General features: G+C 39.4%; 3 protein-coding genes across 16 annotated transcripts in view; 1 reads left to right on the forward strand and 2 right to left on the reverse strand.

Moving 5' to 3' along the window:
* Positions 1-4,449, reverse strand: part of otogl (otogelin-like) — a 40,574-nt gene extending 36,125 nt beyond the window's left edge. For 4 of the 8 annotated variants that reach the window (XM_086073942.1, XM_086073940.1, XM_086073944.1 and 1 more), the window contains exons 1-8: positions 4,140-4,258; positions 3,813-3,852; positions 2,669-2,768; positions 1,761-1,839; positions 1,600-1,692; positions 728-882; positions 452-573; positions 148-353 (exon numbers count right to left, since the gene is read on the reverse strand). In XM_086073942.1, coding sequence (XP_085930068.1) covers positions 148-353; positions 452-573; positions 728-882; positions 1,600-1,692; positions 1,761-1,839; positions 2,669-2,768; positions 3,813-3,852; positions 4,140-4,221 — 877 coding nt within the window. In that variant the 5' untranslated portion in view covers positions 4,222-4,258. Of the gene's footprint in view, positions 1-147; positions 354-451; positions 574-727; positions 883-1,599; positions 1,693-1,760; positions 1,840-2,668; positions 2,769-3,812; positions 3,853-4,139; positions 4,259-4,347 lie in introns of those variants that run through there. The other 4 variants (XM_086073946.1, XM_086073945.1, XM_086073943.1 and 1 more) reach the window with 4 other exon arrangements.
* Positions 4,230-18,154, forward strand: bbs10 (Bardet-Biedl syndrome 10). Of its 7 annotated transcripts, none has more exons than XM_086073955.1 (10): positions 4,230-4,377; positions 7,398-7,503; positions 7,794-7,928; positions 11,733-11,840; positions 12,425-12,546; positions 13,337-14,671; positions 15,343-15,545; positions 16,224-17,231; positions 17,308-17,753; positions 17,855-18,154. In XM_086073955.1, exons 7-10 carry the CDS (start codon positions 15,352-15,354, stop codon positions 17,929-17,931), a joined length of 1,725 nt encoding a protein of 574 aa, XP_085930081.1. In that variant the 5' UTR covers positions 4,230-4,377; positions 7,398-7,503; positions 7,794-7,928; positions 11,733-11,840; positions 12,425-12,546; positions 13,337-14,671; positions 15,343-15,351; the 3' UTR covers positions 17,932-18,154. The 7 variants fall into 7 exon arrangements, with proteins under 7 accessions (XP_085930081.1, XP_085930074.1, XP_085930077.1 ...); XM_086073948.1 differs by having other exon boundaries at positions 13,337-13,408; positions 13,783-14,671; positions 17,308-18,154; XM_086073951.1 differs by having other exon boundaries at positions 13,337-13,408; positions 17,308-18,154.
* Positions 5,026-13,389, reverse strand: LOC147175426 (synaptotagmin-A-like). The gene is made up of 9 exons (XM_086073956.1): positions 13,264-13,389; positions 9,827-9,977; positions 9,540-9,709; positions 8,307-8,420; positions 8,057-8,224; positions 7,770-7,937; positions 7,367-7,484; positions 6,557-6,690; positions 5,026-6,388 (listed from the first exon to the last, which is right to left on the reverse strand). The coding sequence occupies exons 1-9, from the start codon at positions 13,330-13,332 to the stop codon at positions 6,185-6,187; spliced, it is 1,296 nt and encodes a 431-aa protein (XP_085930082.1). The 5' UTR covers positions 13,333-13,389; the 3' UTR covers positions 5,026-6,184.
* Positions 18,155-19,145: the final 991 nt, after the last annotated feature.

Consider the following 19,145-nt stretch of genomic DNA (forward strand, 5'->3'; position numbering starts at 1 on the left):
TTGTGTCAGTCATTGAGACAGAAGAAAAATTAAGACAAGAAGCATTCGTACTACCCGTTACTCGGGCCCTAATTTTAATTGAGATGAGAAGAGAATAAAAGAGATTTGTGTCTACAAAAGAATTAAGAGAATGAGGTAGCAGCCTACCGCGGGCTGTGGTGAGGTCATCACTCGCTATGTGGTTGAAATTCCCACACAAGCCACAGGGGGCACCCTGGTGCTCCTGACTCATCTTTAGGTAAACCCCCGTGCCTCCATCCCAGGCCAAGGAGAAACCAAAAACACTCTTCACCAGCAGGTAATCGGCCAGACGCTCGATAAAAACACCGCCTATCGTGTGAGGCAGACTGAGCCTGGGATTACACAAAGACAGGCTTTTTTTTACATTTAAAAATCCTCCACAAAATAAGCTAATTAACCTACTACAAGATTATCTCTGCACATCACATACCTGCGTCCGCCCTGGTGGACATGGTATGCAGATATGTGGATTTCTTCCTCATTAGGGAAAAGCAGGCTGAGAGCTCTTGGACATGAATACACCCTCCCGTCGCACACTCGGCTGTTGTGCACCTGAACACACACCAAAAGGACCAGTCAATGAGGAATGCAGAAATGAGCCGAAATCCTCAGCTATATTGACAGTGTCTCAATACTCAGATCAAAATGCATTTTAATTTGTGATGTGACTTTTTTTTTTTTTGATATTCTATGTGCTTTCTCTTACCCACACAGTATACTGTGGTGTTGCAGAGTGGCAATCCTGTGCCAGGATGTAGGAACACGTCCCAGGAAAGTAGAAGTAGATCCCATCAAAGGTCTCGTAGTGGTGCTGACCCCAGGACCTGCAGATCCCGTCTCTGTCTTGACCCTGGTTGGGTACTGAGGGATCAAATTTAGGAGACATAAATTCAATGAATTAAAAAAAGATACCCATCTCAATTTTATCATTGTATGTCAACATTGTTTATTTAAGGAGGATTCCCTCCCGCCCCTCCGAGGCTCTTCACAGTTCACTGAATCCCCACAGCTGACGACGCTGACATTTACGGGGGTCTGATGGCGGATAAAGTGAATCATCTTATATTCTTAGGAAAGGGCAAATTTTTTACATCTGATAGTATTTCTCTGTAAATGAGCTGATAAAATATGTGATTATTGCATTTACACATGCTCAGTTGCTTGAGCTATTAGCCTTATCTAGCTAAATAATCAGTTTGACTGAATTGGGTTTTGGCAAGCTTCAGCTTGGTCCCATATCTCTTTCCAACATGTGTGGATGCTAAATCAGATTAAAAATGTCTTTATGACAATTCCCTTGCTGTGTGAGTGGGATAGAAAGCAAGGGATCCGCGGAAATTAATTATTTTGTAGTGCATAAATCTTTCATGAATACTAGTAAGACAACCAGGGAGTATGACGTGTGCAGAATAATATGCAAGCATAATTAATTCCCACTTCTTCAGTCAAATGAAGAAGCCTTTTGGATTAAAGGTGATACGTCAAATAAAAACAATCCAATTGCCTTTATTCAACACCTGAATAAATATTTGATTGAAAATGTGTCAAATTTTGCATTTGTGTTAACACTTTACTGACCAATCTGGCAGCGGTCTCCCAGCGCCTGGAACTGGGTACAGTCACAAACCCCATCGTCCTGACACCAGCCGCCATTGAGGCAGCTACAATATTCTGGAGGAGAAAGCATACAGTCAGTTTCCATCATCAACACCTTGACCTTTCAGACTGTCAGTGCTTACCTGACGAGGAGTCTCTGGCTGTAAAGTTGTGCAATACGGTGCGGGACAGAGTCTCGTCAGAATGCTGAGGTCTGTATGTCTGGTTAATGGTTTGAATCAGTTGTTGTCAGGCTTTTTACACCAAGTACCACCTCAAAAAATAATTTGCTTTCCTAAGATTACTATTTTGACCAACGTTAAAATACAGTAGCAAAGTGGGACTAAGCATCCAATAAAATGAGGCAGAGGCATTATTCCTAAAAAGAACACTTAAAATGTCTTGTTATTGTAAACCATCGTAGCACTATGCACATCTTGGACATTAACACTGTGCTTACAAAATAAAATGCTGCATATAACGTCACACAATGATTCGATTCAAACATATTACACATAAATGTAATGAAAATTGCACCGAAATAATTCTTCCAAAACAAAAGATGGCATCAACTACTGTAAAATAATGCACAATTTGAACATTTAATTGAGTGATTCTTCATGTACCACTAGAGGGAGTACCACACTATACAATCTATGGGAAACATTGGTTTAAATCAGGGGTGCTCAAGTTCGGTCCTCGAGAGCCCCTATCCAGCCTGTTTTCCATGTTTCTCTCCACTAACACACCTGATTCATGATCAGGATCGTTATCAGGCTTCTGCAAAGCTTGCTGATTAGCTGATCATTCGATTCAGCTGTGCTGCAGGAGGGAAACATGGAAAACAGGCTGGATATGGGCTCTCGAGGACCGAACTTGAGCACCCCTGGTTTAAATGATGATTCATTTTAAAACAAATTGACAGCGTCTCTCTGAAACTGACAATGACTCTCTGACAGCGTGTAAAGGTGTGCCATGTTGTGTACAAAGACAGCCTTGTGCGCCATTTAAGTGTGTTTTTTTGTTTTGCACATGATGTGGGCGCTCTGACCTGCTCTGGTTCTCTTCGGTGTAGTGTACCAACCTCATCCCAGAGGATATCCCGTTTCCTTCGAAGTGCATTAGCCCGTCTGCACACACAAACGCACACACTAGAGGTAAGGAGTGGCGAGAGGGGTTTAAGCGCACTTTACTACTGATACTGTTTGTCACATACGCTGGAAAGACTGTTGGGTTTTTGCCGGTATACTGATATTTGTATTTAACACCAATATCAGTATGAATAAATCTGCTTTTTTTTTCTGTCACGAGTTGGAACTGAACATTGAAAGGCAAAGATCAATTTGTACACCTTTTTATCTTCTTCTGCCTTCAGTAAATCCAATTTAAACTAACTCCGCAGCGTAACTTCTATTCTCGAGTCTTATAAATCTTTAATTTTGTGCTCTCCTTCAATAATGCTTGTTTGAATGTAGCGCTTATAAATACATTTTGCTGTACAGTTGTATTTAAAGTGCGCTATTCTTGTTTTCATTGAAATTAAAATCCCATGGGTGATCCAATTGACAGTTAGATGTGTGAAGTTGACAGTACAGTAGTGTAGAACTGCAGTGCATGACACTGAGTTTTTACTGATGTTTCAGAGGCAAAAACATACAAATTAACCAAAATGAGAAATGTGCAGTAGAAATAAAAACATTGTATTTTGAATATAACAAATTAGGAAACAAAAATACATCTCTTACAGTTTCAATGAAAAATGACCATTACTTAAACTGTGAAATATCAAACTAATCAAATATCAAACTCACTCATATCAAACACAATATGTAGTATTGTTTGCCATCCATCTTCTAGAACGGTCAGACCGTTGATGAGTAGGGGAGACCGGGGCTAGTTGTATCACTTTTTATACTTTTATATACTTCTTGGAATCAATAAATCATACATAAACAAAATGTATCCCAGACGAAAGACCAAAGTCTTTTGTATTCATGTCATTTTCATACTATGTGTCAGTGCAGAGTTATAAGCCATCAAATAGAGGGAGTGAACATATGACATGTTGCCCCACCAATGGGTAAGTTGTCACACTATATGGGGTAAGATGTCACACAGGATTTTGCAACTAATTGTTGTTTAAAAAAAAAATATATATATATATATATATATATACACACAAAATATTTGTTTACCTTTGATGCCTTGCTTCTGAACCTGAAGGTCGATTCTGGGCTAAGCATTCCAGGCAACGACAAGAAAATAGAAACAAGTATTATTTTTATGTTTTTTAAATGGCCTCTATCACATTTAAGTAGTACTGTACGTAGTAAAAGTAGTGATATATTTTTTTTAAATTAAATAAAAAGTACGGCGGTAACTGCTAGCGTGCCTTCTTGTTCTCTTTTTAGTGTTTAATAACCTCGAAGCCCTTAATTTTGCGGATATCCTAAACCGAGGAAATCTTGTATAGAAAAAAAAAATGGTATTGAAAGTTTGTGACGAAGAGCTGTCTCACTTACCCGCCACAAGAAGAAAAAGGAGGAGGTGGGAGAGAGACAACAACATGACAGCAATCCGTCTCAATGTCTGCTTGAGGCTCATCTCAGAATCAGGTGCATGTCACTGGTCTCGGGAGCATATTTGGACCACGCTGACCCCCCCCCCCCCCCCCCCCCCCCGAAAAGAAAAGAACGTTCTGGTGCAAGTAGGAGGGGAAGACTAGCTTACCTGGTGACAACAGCTACTTCCACTAAACAGGTGACGACGACACGAGAATATTCTCAAGTTCTTCCACGTTAGAAAAACAAACGGAAATAAATTGATAGCGCTTAATGTGTTTTTTTAAAACCTCAATGATGAGTTGCGACGAGAATAGGAGAGCAGGAAGACACAATCACCGCCGCCATTACTCTAGCTACTCAACTTCATATTGAAAGTGTATTGATTACGTAGTAATAAATTATCTTTCAATTAACATGTCAACGCGCATTTCAAGTATTAATCAAGCATTAAATTCTACCTTTCATTTTTAAATACCTTTGCCTAATAAACATTAACTTTAGTGTTTACTGTAGTGTATGACAATAAGTAATGCGTCTACTTGCTTTAGTTTTACTGTCTAAATATTACTGTCTGCTTTGCCTTTTTCTACTTATGAAAAAAAACGTTGTATTTATCTATCCATCCATCCATCTTTTTCCGTTATTTTATAACAGTCAAAGGTCTGATGATGCTATTCTCAGTTTAAGTAGTATCGAATGAGCACATTAGTTATAATATGCTCCTTTTATTGCATTCAAAAGAATGTGATGCATATTTACACAATAAAAAAAGAAAATAAATTGGATAGAATAATCACTTCTGTGTGCATATTCAACAGCTAATCAAGCAAAATTGTCTCTCCCATGTTGTGTCATAATCATATCCAGAAGCAGATGTACTGTGTATGTGGTTGAGTAGAGCAGGTGGAGGAAAAGACACACGCACGAATCTTGTTTAGAGGGTTTGTACATAGTTTGGAACCTTTTCCTTTTTTTGTGTTAAAACATAAGTGTATCATAATTGGATATTGATATCAAATGGAAATTGTGGAGTAAATATTTTAAAAAGCTTTGATGTTCTTAAGGAATCTAATACTATACAGCGGAACCCCAAGTTTCAAACGCTCACATTTCCTGGAAAATTTTACCTCCTAAAGGTTTCCCTAAATCCACTAGTGTTTTGCTTTTGCTTTTGCTTTTTTATCCAGAAGGGTGCAGCTGTTTGCAAAATGGAAATGTGTGACAAAAGCTTCTGTGATGGCTGTTCAGTTTAATGCGGCATCAGTTAATTGACATCAATACATTACAAGAATGGGAGATAGATGCCCTTCAGGCATATCTACAGGAAAAGGGTGAGTACTTTTAGTTTTATAAAGTTTACACTAGGGCTGGGCGATATGGCCAAAAAATGAAATCTCGATTTCCAAGAAACCCAAGAAAAATTTATTTAAAGGTTTCATTTATTCAAAAATAATTCCTGTGCAAAATGTTCAGGCAACAATAATGTATACTGATTCTAAATTAGTTTTATAACCTTCATAGTTTGTACTTAAATGCCACAATTAAGTAGTTGGTAGCTACTGTAAACATGTCTTGTAAACCACCCATCCAGCATTGGGCAAAATTACAACTCACAAAAACATTTGGATGCAACAGAACATAAGAACAGCATCTTTTAATAATCCAGAAGACAAAACTCGATTTTACGATTTAACACATTTTCGATGATTAGATTTTTAAAATGACGATGTATCGAATCAATTCGATTTATTGCCCAGCCCTAGTTTACACAGTTCTTTAAGAATTTCTAATTTAAAATTTAAATTTCAAATGGTTCCTGTACATTTCATACATGTTTAACAATAATTTCAATTTTTTAAGTTTGACTAGTTACCTTGACTCTATGCTGTCAATTAATTTTCACCCTTTATACGTTTAATGCCCATGTTTGATAAATAGACTAGGGAAAGCTTATTGAGGAGATAACATCAGGAGAGTCTGTTCATCCATTCTGGCCCTCATGTTTATTTCTTCGAAATCAGCGCATTAATGTCGTCCTCCGGTTGAAGGCTGTGCCACTGCGCGATTGGCCGCCTCGGGTTGGCGAGCATGTCCGACCAATGATGATGCTCGGTTCCAGCGATGCTCCTGCCCAGCAGTACTTTCCCGATGGCGTCGTTTTTCCCAATCTTGTCATAGTCCAGCACGGTCACTGCTACCTGCACCTTCTAGCAATGTGAATTGATACACAAAAAAAATGGAAAATGAAAGCATTTGTAAATGTGTTCGTGTATGGTCACATTTTGCTTTTACATTTTGAGAGGTGTTTCTCAATAGTATATTAATGGGCTTGCCATATTGTGTTTAATACAATGGAAAGTAATACTGTGGTTTACCTCTATTTGTTCACACGACACTTCAAAACTGAATGACTCATTGTAGTAAGGATTCAAAGTGTTCTTCTTGATGGTGGTTTTCTTTTTCTTAAGTCGTTTCCCATTCAGCATTAAGTGGATCTTCACATAAGGGTCTGGTGGGAAGAATGGGAACATTAAATGGTGCAGTTTAGGGCTGTGCCTAAAAATCGATTCTCATAAGAAAAGCGATTCTCATTTAGTACGATTCAAAATCGATTTTAAATGCCCCAAAATTGATTTTATTTAAATTATTTTATACTGTCTTCCCTTTGTTTGTCTGTGCCTTTATTGGGAGCGCTGTTCATGTTGTACCTGATTTGGCCACTTAGGGGCAGTGTGGTTCCACACGGTCTGATACACTGTTAAGTTGTAGCCACATTAAAGAGTAAAAGGAAAATTCACGATCAAGTTATTCCAATAAAAAGGTTTTTTTCAGCGTGGAGCCATTCTTTTGAGTGATAAAAGTGCCGCGAGTAGAGCGCTAATTAGCATTAGTCAGACTGGAGTAGATCATTTCGATTCCTTGAACATCTATAAATTGAAGCAAAAATCATTGTCAAGCAAATCATTTTGAATCAAAAATCGCTCTTAATCGAAAATCGATTCTGAATCGAATCGCACACCCAAAAATTGGAATCGAATCGTGAGTCATTCAAAGATTCCCACCCCTAGTGCAGTTCATTTAGCAGTGGGCATCAATAATGATTGCGCCTCAACTCAAGCATTAAAATGTCAGTTGAACGTGACATCTCTCGTGACGAGAGAAGATACTTTTTTTAATTGACTCACCTGATAATCCACCCACATCCATTTTCTTCAGGTTTTTGGCCTCCAGAATCACTACAGTCAGCTTCCCCGCTGTCGGAACATACCTCAAGGATAAACAAATGTCTCCAAGCCGCTCACTCTGATGCACAGAAAGAGAGGTACTGATGCTTAAGAAAAAAATATGTACTCCTCACTGCCAAGTACAGTACGCAATTAAATAAGATCCAATGCATACAAAAATGGAAATTATCCCTAAAGTGAAGGTCTCGTTGATTTCAGCCCTTTAGCGCTTCAAGCACGAATAATGTTTGATTTTACAAAAAGTTCATTAGTAACCTGTATACAGCCATATCGGATCTCATTCGATGATTTCGGATTCACACAACAAAGTCTGGAATCGTATGTTGTATACACACATACCCACCTCCTCTTTTTCCGCCTTCTGCAGATCCCGCCACTCCTGCAGCGATTGACTGAAGTCTACGCTGCTCATGGGGATCTTCACCACCCCGATGGCATCGTGCTTGGAGAAGCGGTCAAAGTCGTACACGGTCATCACCAGCGTTTTGCCCCCCAGCTCTGTGTACGGTACCTGCATGGCCGCACATGAATACACAAATACAGTTTGCATGTTCCCCTTGTGTTAGTTTTTTTCTCCCGGACGGCTTCCTCAGCATATGAAAACAAACAAATTGAAGAAAAGAAAATCACCTTAAATGTGAACGTCTCATTGAAGTTGGGTTCCAGAGTCTTTCTGTGAACTTTGGTTTCAAACTTTTTCTTTTTGTCCGGCAGCAGATAGACTTTAACGTAAGGGTCCGAGCTTCCGCCCACATCCATGGCAGGAAGCCCGGCGGCCTGCAAGATGCCCACTACGAGCTGGTGTGAGAGCAGAGAACATTAAATATTAAGGGAAGTTATTGCTGTCAGATGACATTTGGGATGTGGGCAGACATCTCACCATATTATCAGTGAAGTTGTAGTCCAACGTGAAATATAGTTTGCCCAACTTCTCATCCTCCTTTGGCTGGATGTCTGATAACTCCGTTTCCTTCTTGCTTTCGACTTTTAGTGGCTGTACACACACACAATGAACATGCGACATGTTGAGGCTTGCAACAAACATTTTCCACATTTAAAGTGGATTACTAACCAACATCAAAGGCCCCGATCAGGGGTTTCATAAATGGAATTTTCTAATTTTAAGAAAACAGTCAGACAAAAGTGCAATCTAGCTCAAGTGGTTTGTTTCGTTGGTAGAGTGTCAACCCTCAGGCTGGGCGGTTGTGGGTTCAATCCCTGGCTGGGTCTTACCAAAGACAATAAAAATGGGACATGACCAAACGTAATGAATAGTTGTGTGTTTTAAGTAAATAGTTATATATATTAGAGCTTGAAAAAACTTCAAGTTGTTTTTAGTCTAAAATACTATTTTCAAGACCACTGTTGTTGATATGGTTCTATTATTATTTTCTTATTTTTAAAAGCCTTAGAGGTAAATTTAAGTAAAATGTTCTTGTTCTGTTGGCAGATAATTTTGCTAGTAATAATTTTATTATTTTACTATTATTTTTTGCTGTCCTTTTTGCAATTGTTCTTTTTTTTTTAAATCATACAGTAGGCTAGCCCACGATATCAAAATTCAAGGGATTGTGGTTTGACAAACTCCTATGTGCCCAAATTGGAAGCAAGTATCCCAGACAAATGGGCTATATGCTACACTGCAACGCTTTTTGGCGTATATCGCAGCTAATGTGGGAAGAGCATGGTGTCAATGTAGATCATTTTGATAGTTTCATGCAAAAGGTGGCACAGGGGACCATTCATCACTGCTGGTTTTGGCTAAAAGTGGAAAAACGGTTTCCCAATATTTGTGAAAAACAAAACAACTTGCACTAAATATTGACGGAATACTTAGTAGTTTTTGTTGTTGTTTTACTAATTAAACATTCAAAACTGGCCCATGAACATTTCCGGCGTACCAAAGAAACAAACATCAAATTGTGTTAAATTTTTCTGTCACTACCGTAAGGTGTCTCAGGTTCAAGCATCCGCATGTTCGGACCGCATTGAAAAAATGAAATGAGTGATGTGCAATGCATCCCGTGATGTGAACATAAAAGTAACACTTTCGACACGGGCCCAGATGTCAGCACTCTGATACATTACAAGCACAAGGTTGCAGGAGGTGTACCTCTTTGTCTCGGCCATCATTTTCCGTGTCAATATCTCCTCCCTTGCTCTTCTCTTTTCCTTTTTTCTTGTCCTTGTCCTTTTTCAGACATTTCTTCCATGCGCACACGCCGAAGGAGAGCAATACACACAAACTCACAATGCAGAAGGCCGCCACGACCCACGATGATTCTGCAAAACATTTTACACAAATTCATATGCAAACTACTTGGAAAGTGTTTCTATACTGTACAGTATGTCTGTCTCAACAATGTAAGTTGGGCTATGTACAGTATTGCATGAACTCACTGTGGATTTGGTGAGGCTCACTCATGAACTTGTGAGCACTTTGGCCTGCAGGATGTGTTTGGTTTTCGGTGGCGTTGGGCCATTGGGCGGCTCTCGTTGGGATGATCGGAACAGCTTGCTGGCTTTCCGACATGTTGCACTCCTCATAGGACTGAGAAATGATAAAGGGAATGTAGTGTGTAAAGAGAATAATAACACTCAGTAGAGCAAGGACCTCCAATTATGATCAGTAAAGGGTCATATTATATAAAAGGTACTTATTTTGTTCTTCACATATGCTGGGTTGCCACCTTGGCCCAAGCCCCTGATCATCAATCCCAGTCGTCATCATAGTATAGAAAGTAAGGGTGTCAGGCAATAAAATGTTTGTATTATAATTAATCACATGGCTTCAATAGTTAACTCATGATTAATTGCCAATTTTATATCTGTTCTAAATGTACAATAAAATGTTCAATAAATGTTTTGTATTGAACGTGGAAAGTGGAAAAAAATGTTCAACTAATAAAAATTTGGCTGCATCTTTTAGTCATTGATACAGTAATTTATAATAATTCATAAAATTGAGTTAGAATTAAAAAGATGTACTGTACTGTAAAAAACAAAAACGAGTGAGATATTGATTTGTGTTGAGGTCATATTTCTGCCACTAAGTGCATTTTTCTTTTTCTTTTAAGAGCTATTTAATCTTTAACATGTAGTAACTTGTGAAAATCTGCATGTTTTTAAAATTGTAAAATACAACTTGACCCCAGTCTCCACAAATTATTAGGGGTGTGCCAAAAAATCTATTCTCATGAGAATCGCAATGCTCATTTAGTAAGATTCAGAATCTATTTTAAATGTCCCAAATTTGATTGTATTGAAATTCTTTTTTACTGTCTTGCCTTGTTTGTGTGTGCCTGGGAGCGCTATTTATGTTGTACCAAATTTGGCCACTTGGGGCCAGTGTGGTTCTGATAAAATGTTAAGTTGTAGCCACATTAGAGAGTAGAAGGAAAAAGTTAGGATCAAATTATGCCAATAAAAGTTGTTGTTTTTTGCAGCGTAGGAAGAGTGAGTAATGTTAACATGCTTCTCTGTATGCATTCCTGAAGCATTTTATATGAATAGCCGTTGTTTTGAGTGATAAAAGTGCCACGAGTAGCGCGCTAATTAGCATTAGCGAGTCAGACTGGAGTAGATCATGACGATTCTTTGCATATCTATAAATTGAAGCAGAAATCATTGTCAATCAAGTCATTTTGAATTAAAAAATCGTTCTGAATCGAAAATCATTTCGGAATTAAATCGCAGACCATAAAATCGGAATCGAATCATGAGACAGTCAAAGATTCCCACTTCTAATAATTATTAAATTTATTACTGCTAAATTTTGCCATGGACGTGTCTACTGTGTTGCGACTGGAATTACCCCAGTACAGGTTTTCCAAGTAAGGGGTGATCATAATTTTTTTTGTAGTGTTAAAAGAACTTTAAATTAACTCAAAATTAACGCACTCGTTTTGACATCCCTAATAGAAAGCCTTTTATATAGGCAGGGGTGGAGTGAGCATTGGCTCATTTGCTTTAGGCAAGACCACCCCTGAAAGTTTTAAGAAGTTCTATGAAGCTTTAAACGAGGTTATTAAAAAAAAAGGGGGAATAATGTGCTTTACTACCTTTCTCATAAAATTGTGACTTACGATTTACTATACACATTTTAATAATGAAGACGTCTTGTAGCTAGAGGATGACATTTAAAGACCCTGTAAATTGATTTCAGTGATTTGTTTATAAATACATTAAATATGTTTGAAGATAAGTATAAAAAAAAACATGTGCAAAGACTCAGAACAATGTAGTAGCCTACTGATGTGTTAAGATATAGCGCTAAATCCTTTTTTTTCTCCCTCCATAATTTCAGCTAGCTAGTAACCACCAGCAGCGGGCACGTGGACCAACGCAACAGCATCGGCGAGGCTGTCCAACTCACTGCGCGCAAGACAACACAACAGGGACACTTCAAGCAAAGGTAACTGTTTATGACATTTGCTCGCGAGATACAGTAACTTAAGAGCAAACTTACGCGCTAGCTAGCTAGTAAGCTAATGAGCTAAAGAGCCATTAAATCGGGTTGTTATCATGTGTGGGTACACATAACAGAGACACTTCAGGGAAAGTTGCCTGTTTTTATAAACACAGTGGGAGTCTGTCTGTGGCTCACACTGACTGAAATTGGCACATTTTTGAATAGCAGCTGAAAGGATAAGGGTTATTTTATTTCAGTGCAGTCTGTGGACACGCCCCCAGTATCTAACAAACTCGGGGTAGGTCCCTATTTTCACAATTTTGGAGCATCGTTTTATACACTTGGCGATTATTATTTTTTTTTTTTTGAATTAATTTAAACTTGACAGACATGAGTTATTATGACTTATTGGCCCTAAATATATACATATTTTTTTGCAAATCAGTAGGGCCGTAATACATGTCTTGTATCCAGCCCCCCCCCACCCCCCACCCCAAAAAAACAGCTAAATGCAACTGATCAATTGACGCCATAATATTCTCATATGACCGCTGGTGTCAGATGACGCTCCTTTTTCTGCTGTTCAGCACTAACAGCAAAGCAGGATGTTGACTGCGAGTGACCGAGCTGTGACATGGAGGGAAGAGGGGAGCATCATGCGTGAGGACGTGTGCGCCCGCTGCTCCAGAGGTGACAGCTAGGCGCCAAGGTCACTGTTTTCCTTGACAACTAACTTTTAATCGGTAGAATTATTGTTCTTTTTTTCCCTTTTTTTTTTTTACTACAAAGGTGTTGCAAGTGAGCTTCAAGCAATTTCAGCTGAATTTGGTGGAAAACAAAGCACGTACACAAATTGGCACATAGGCAAAACAACCATTTACATTCAAATTCACACCTATACATATTAGAGTTTTCATTTAACCTAACATGCATGTTTGTTTGTTTTTAACATAAGTAGACGGGGAACCGGAGAAAAACAACACGAGCACAGGGAGAAAATGCATCATTGAGATTCAGAGCCAGAACTTCTCAATTGTGTATACCGTACATATTTAATATAGTAATACAGAACACTTAACTTTTTTTTTTTCAGGATGGAGGAATCATGTTGAATATATATTTGTGATATATGAAACCCTCATACTCACAATTTTGCAAATACGTTACATCAAAAATACAGTGCTGGCAATAATAAATAAACTATTTTTTCCCTACCACCACTACAAAAAAATATATATTTTAAGAAAATGTCGTTGTGTAAACCTACTAACCAGCAGGATTTCCTAAAACAAGACCCAGTCATGCATAGTCTTATGGTATTCTCACGCCTATAATACATCCTAATGTTTGTAAAGTCAGACTTTTTGAGTAAATTGTTTGAAAGTGTTCAGCATCAAAGAGAGTTAAAGAAAAAAAAAAGACCTACCAATATCTCGAATGTCCAAACAGCAGCGATGTCCGGACTCACAAGTGCTCTTTTTTCACCCCCCCACATACAGTACAGAGAGGAAGAGGAGGATGAGGAGAGAGGATGACAGAACTGGACAGGACAGGCGGAGGACAAGCATGTGGTAAGGGAGAGAGTCAATATGACGTCCTTTGTGTTTTTGCGCCATTCAGAAAGTTTTAAGAGCAATAATGAGGAACTGGACAAGATAGTTTTGAATGTAAACTTAAGTCATGTTGCATCTCAAATTTTTCTCGGTCTCATCCATACTGGTCACACTCACTGGACCACTTCTGAATATTCATCAGTGGAGTGACACTGCTTTTTAAAAGCTTGTTAGCATACTGAAAGTTCAGCAATAGTGTGCATTAACATTCAGGTTAAGCATATGAGCATGTTTGTTTTTTGTGTGTGTGTCTCACTACATAAGCTCCCTGATATTGTCTATGTATAGACAATAGCTGCCTGATTTAGAAACTTAGGATGTGGTTTCTGCAGCAACAAAGAGAGATCAAGTTCCGGACCCAGGCCCCGTTCACCTTGAAACACCAGAAATGTGCGAGAGATGCTGTACAGGCGGGAGGGTGAGGCAGAGAGAGAGGGAGAGGGAGAGGCGGAAGGTTGCACACAAAGTGGATTCAAGGATGAATTCAATCATTTTTGACAAAGGTTAAGGTCATTGCAGCTTCATAAAACATGACTAGGCTTTTTTTGGGGCAGTCTTGGGAATACATTGAGGGATTCCTTCCAAAGTTGCAAGGCAAATATGGCAACAATGTCAACGAGGAATAAAAACTGACGTCTCTGGAGATTCTTTTATACATGTACTCCACTCCAAAGAAAAAGGCTATTATTATATGAGACAAACATTTGTAGAGTTGTGTATATATATGACCAAATGCATATACTGTACAATGTACAGTTTAAGCATGAGTCTAGGATGACTCAGGCTTGAAATTTAAATGCAGAAAATAATTTGCTAGAAATGTGCTAATAAAAAATCAGTTTGTCCGTGTTGCAAATGTGGATGAGTTTACGTATAAAATTACACCTATTTCAAATATGGAACATATTTTACGAGAAATGTACTAATAAAATATATGTATAAAGAGAATTTGTATGTAAGTCAGTGCAGACTAACACTAGCAAACTCTAACAAGTAACACTAGCCACAGATGCGTTCGTTACCGGGAAATGTAATGTAACGTCGTAGCCTATGTCCGGAAACTGAGGACCTGCTATCGAACTTAATTTGACTGCAATTCATACCGCCACACGCTACGCGGCAGTAGTGTCTTCTGAACGACATTGCGAATGCGTATTTACAAGAGAAGAAGACCCGTCTCCAGGATACAAATGGAAGCGTCCTTGTTTGGATTCCGCAATGGTGAGTTCTATGTTTATTAATTATTTCCTTAAATATTATCGCCTGCGTGTGGTTCTTTGACTCGATACGACCGCCAAAGAAACTAAATGAGACGGCTGAATCGCTAGTTGTCGTCAGTTTAGCAATGCAATAGCTAGGGGATGCTACAGTCCGTCGATGCAAGGTTTGGTTGAGTGATACTTTATAACTGGTGGGTAAACTCGGTCCTCAAGGGCCGGCGTCCTGCAGGTTTTTGGAGGTTTCCCTGCTGAAACGCAGCTGATTCTAATCAACAGGATCGTTACCAAGCTTATGCAGAGCTTGCTGATGACCTGATCATAAACCAGCTGTGTTGGAGAAGGAAAACATCCAAAACCCAGGACCGAGTGTGCCCACCCCTGCTTTATAACGATTAGCGCTTGTAGCACGGGTTCCTAATGTAATGTCCATTGAGTGTATTTCGTCATTTTAACATTACGTATAAATGACATGTTCGGGAGGACAACATAAAGCTACACAATAGCTTCATCATAAGAACCCTGAAGAATGAATTTTGTCCTTGTGAGCACATTGCTTCCCTTTATTCCGTTTGCCAAAAATATTTACATTTTGTATTTTATATTTCCAGGCTAAGAAGTGCGAACATAATATATTTATTTTACAAATTACCATCAGGCATTCTTCTTTTCTAGTGATTTGTAATGCCACCACTAGTGCAGCACCTCCACCAGAAACATGTTCTGCAGACAGTGTGCGCGCTGGAGGCTGTGGTCCTGCGCACCTTTGGCCCCGAGGGAGGACAGGTGCTTTTCACCCGAGACAACGGTCATGCGATGTTGAGCCGCAGCGGGACACAAATTCTCACGGTGCTACGACTTGAGAACCCGCTCGCCAGGTAACTAGAATGACTCAGCTTCCAGTAAGTTAGATAATTAGGTGCGTGATTAAGACAGCATCTAGTGTGACATAGAAAATAGTTTTGGGACAACAATGCATTCGACGTGTGTGTTCAATGTCCAGCCTGTGATATTACTCCCAATAGTGGAAAATTATTGGGTCATTTTTTCCCGCATTTATTATGTATCCCTGCTGTTTTAAATGCAAAACTGTGACCTGGAAAAAAGGTGTGGAAAGGTTGTTAATTAGTACTTGTGTAAAAGGCCAAATGCATGTATTTAATTTCTTTACAAATTAACAGATGTATTAAAAATCCAAATGAATAGACACATTGGTCGGCGTTATTACAAAATGACGATTTACTTTTATTTATTTTGCCTCATTAATACATATTTATATGGCACCATTAGTTGCACTAAAATCATTAAGATCGTACTCAGATTCTTGCCATGTTCGCTTTTGCATAGCCTTGTCAATTGTGGCAATGTCATCATCAGTGATCTTTTGCTTCAAATCATTGACGTCCTGTGTCTGTGCGCGTTGTGCATCTTTAAAGTAACCCCATAGAAAGATTCCAGGGAAGTCACATAAGGTGAACAATTTAGCCATGGGAATGGCAATTTAAATTGTAAAGAGATTTTGCAAATACCCTGTATTTGTTTCTCGTTCATTATAGGATGATGGTTGAGTGCGTCTGGAAGCACAGCGGGAAAACAGGGGATGGCTCCAAATCATTTATCCTTCTTTTGGCGTCGTTGTTACGCACCATTTACACAGCAGCTTCTAAGGAGCCAAATGTATCTCGCGTCTATAACTCAAGGGAAGCAGCCGAGTCGGCCACTGCCAGGCGCTTGGCTGACCAAATGCTGGCTTTTGCGTTGGAGAAGCTGGATGATCTGATTACGGTTGCAGTGGCTCCTTATGGATTCCGTCTGTCAGCGGAGGATTTGACCGCAAGCGTGCAATCGGCATCGAACTCAGATGAGATTCATGTTGAACTGTTGTTGACATCTTTCTTTCGTACTCGTTTGGGGTGTGCCCACTGTGACTTCATGGGAAAGCTCATTTTCAAACTGCTCTGCAACTGGAACTGTAAAAATAACAAATGTCCCGCATCAGACAAGATCAGGAGTTTTCATAGCTCAAAATCTGATTTATGTTCCTGGCCACTCCAGTTCCTAAATGACAATTTCCCTGCTCTGCATACACCGGCGTCTGGCTTTCCTGTTAGTTGTTCACGTTTGATTGAGGGACAAGTCATCCACAGGGACTTTGCGACATACTACCATGGCAATCACCAGCATCCAGTCAAGGCGGTGGTTTTTACCATATCCCTGCAACCCAAATGGCTCGACGCAAGTGACATGCTGGAGATCGGGAATGGAACACACGGCAAGAGCATCATGCACTTTAGCGCCTGGACGGAAAGCTCACTGGAGCAGATTTTTGCCACCCTTCAGACACTTGGCGTCTCCATCCTGCTGTCTGCCGTCAAGCAGTCTGAAGCTGTCCTGACTTTAGCGACACAGGCGGAGATGTGCGTCGTGGAGTGCGTCGACGAAGATGAACTTGCGCTCTTCCTCCACCTGAGCGGGGTCGCTGCTGTCTCAGACTGTCAGGGGATCCAACCAGAACATATTGCTTCTTTGGCATTTTGTCAACCAGTTCTTCTGGGAGCCCATAGGTGAGGATGCAATATTGATGCTGCTCTCAGGTGGTTTGATGCTCACAATTCTGCTTTTTTTTCCCCTCTTCCCCAGATACGTTCACGTGGCTTTTCCAGATACCAGAGGAGAGCAGCCCTATAGTATCATCATCTGTGGCTTGGGCGAAGGGCAAACGGAACAATATGCAGGTGCCGTTCAGGATGTTTTCCGTATGCTGCGAACAACATGGGAGCCACTGGGTGCAACTGTTAAAGATCCATCCTCTATTGTGCCAGGCTGCGTCATACCCGCTGGCGGCACTTTTGAGATTCTCTTACACCACGCACTCCTACAACATGGCCGCTCTTATGCCTATTCTAAAGACATACCTGTTGTTTACCGGCTCTTGGCAGAAGCATTACTATATTTTGCCCGACATATTCACTCCAACAATCCAAGACGTTTCTCACAGATTCAATCACGAGTCTGCAGCTTTTATCGGAATCCTTTCCATACTGATGGAGTGTTATGTGAGCCAGAGATTAGCCAAGCAAATCATGGTGAGGAAAGTTCTCAAGGAGACACTAAACCAAGTATGCATTTGTTATCAGGACTTGAATCTGTTTCCTGTAAATATCATCTCATTTTGTCTGTGCTGCAGTGTGTCAAAAGCCTCCTTCGAGTGGACACTGTGCTGCACATTTCCACCGAATTGCACCCAAAATCACTCAAAGCTAATAATTCCTCCGAGGATGAAGACTGAGGTTTTTTTTAAACTAATATGAAAGTTGAAATCATGTGTGAGTTCCAGAATATCACACTTTATCATGTTTTCCATTTTGTCTCTGTTTCCTAAAGCAATTTGTAAACATTTGACTAGGTATCTACTTGAGGGAACACTTATGAATGCTGTTACATTCATAATTCCCCCCCACAAATAAATATTAATTGAAATACCTCATTCATACATATTTTTTATTCGTATTTTATAAATAATACAGAAGAGCTCCTGGACAATAATATATCATAGTATTTAATTAATTGTGGTTCAATGTTGAAATGTTTTGCAGCATTTTGTCTTTGAACTCGACCGTATTCAGTTTTACCCACGTCATATCTGTGCTGTATTAGTCTAGTATCTACCACGAGACACGGTAATTACAGCAGGTAATTTCAACAAAGAATCTAGTTGTGGTATGGTGTTTATTTTTTCAAGTTGATATATGAATAGATGGATGATTGTTATTAATTAGGGCGTTATTTGCGTGGAGGACACGATTTGGCGAGTAATTGGAATTTTTTTGTTGTTGTCAAACTTAATGTGACATGATTGTGACTATTTTTTATTTGGACAGGGTATGTTCAAGGCAAACGTCAAACGCTTGTAAACCTCCAGTTTTACTAGCAGTTTTTCAGATCTGATCTGATTGGTTCCTGAGCAATCTGATGAGCAAAACAATAATCCAATAAGATTAAAATATATTTCTGAAAAATTCGGCCCTTTTCCAGACTAAAACTAAATTTGTGCTAAATAAACCGCCTAATGTAGGAGGCTTGTACAAGCATAGATAACATTTCAGATGTCATTTTACACTTAGCCAAATGTTACACTAGTTGTGTCACCACACATCATCAGGATTATTCTTAAAACATAAATTGCTTCTAGCCATAGTGTTTATTCTGACCTCCTACCATGACTTCTCTTCTTTTTTTTCTTTTTTTAGCACTTCTCTTTCTTATCTCATTTTTCCTTGTTCCCTTCCCTCGGCCACCGCAAAGCAAATACAAGAACAACACATACTCATAAATTAACACACATTCCTTTTTATAATCAGTTATCTTTAGCAGAGGTCCAAGGGTGGAGGTCTGGCTGTCAGCAACCAAATCACTGTGCACTTCCCTGTTCTCTAATCACACCCTCACCAGGTCTATTCATCACGGTGAGTTAGTTA

This window comes from Leptonotus elevatus, chromosome 4 (genome assembly GCF_054856555.1).
Source record: "Leptonotus elevatus isolate MCC_2025b chromosome 4, RoL_Lele_1.0, whole genome shotgun sequence".
In the NCBI taxonomy this organism is placed as follows: domain Eukaryota; kingdom Metazoa; phylum Chordata; class Actinopteri; order Syngnathiformes; family Syngnathidae; genus Leptonotus; species Leptonotus elevatus.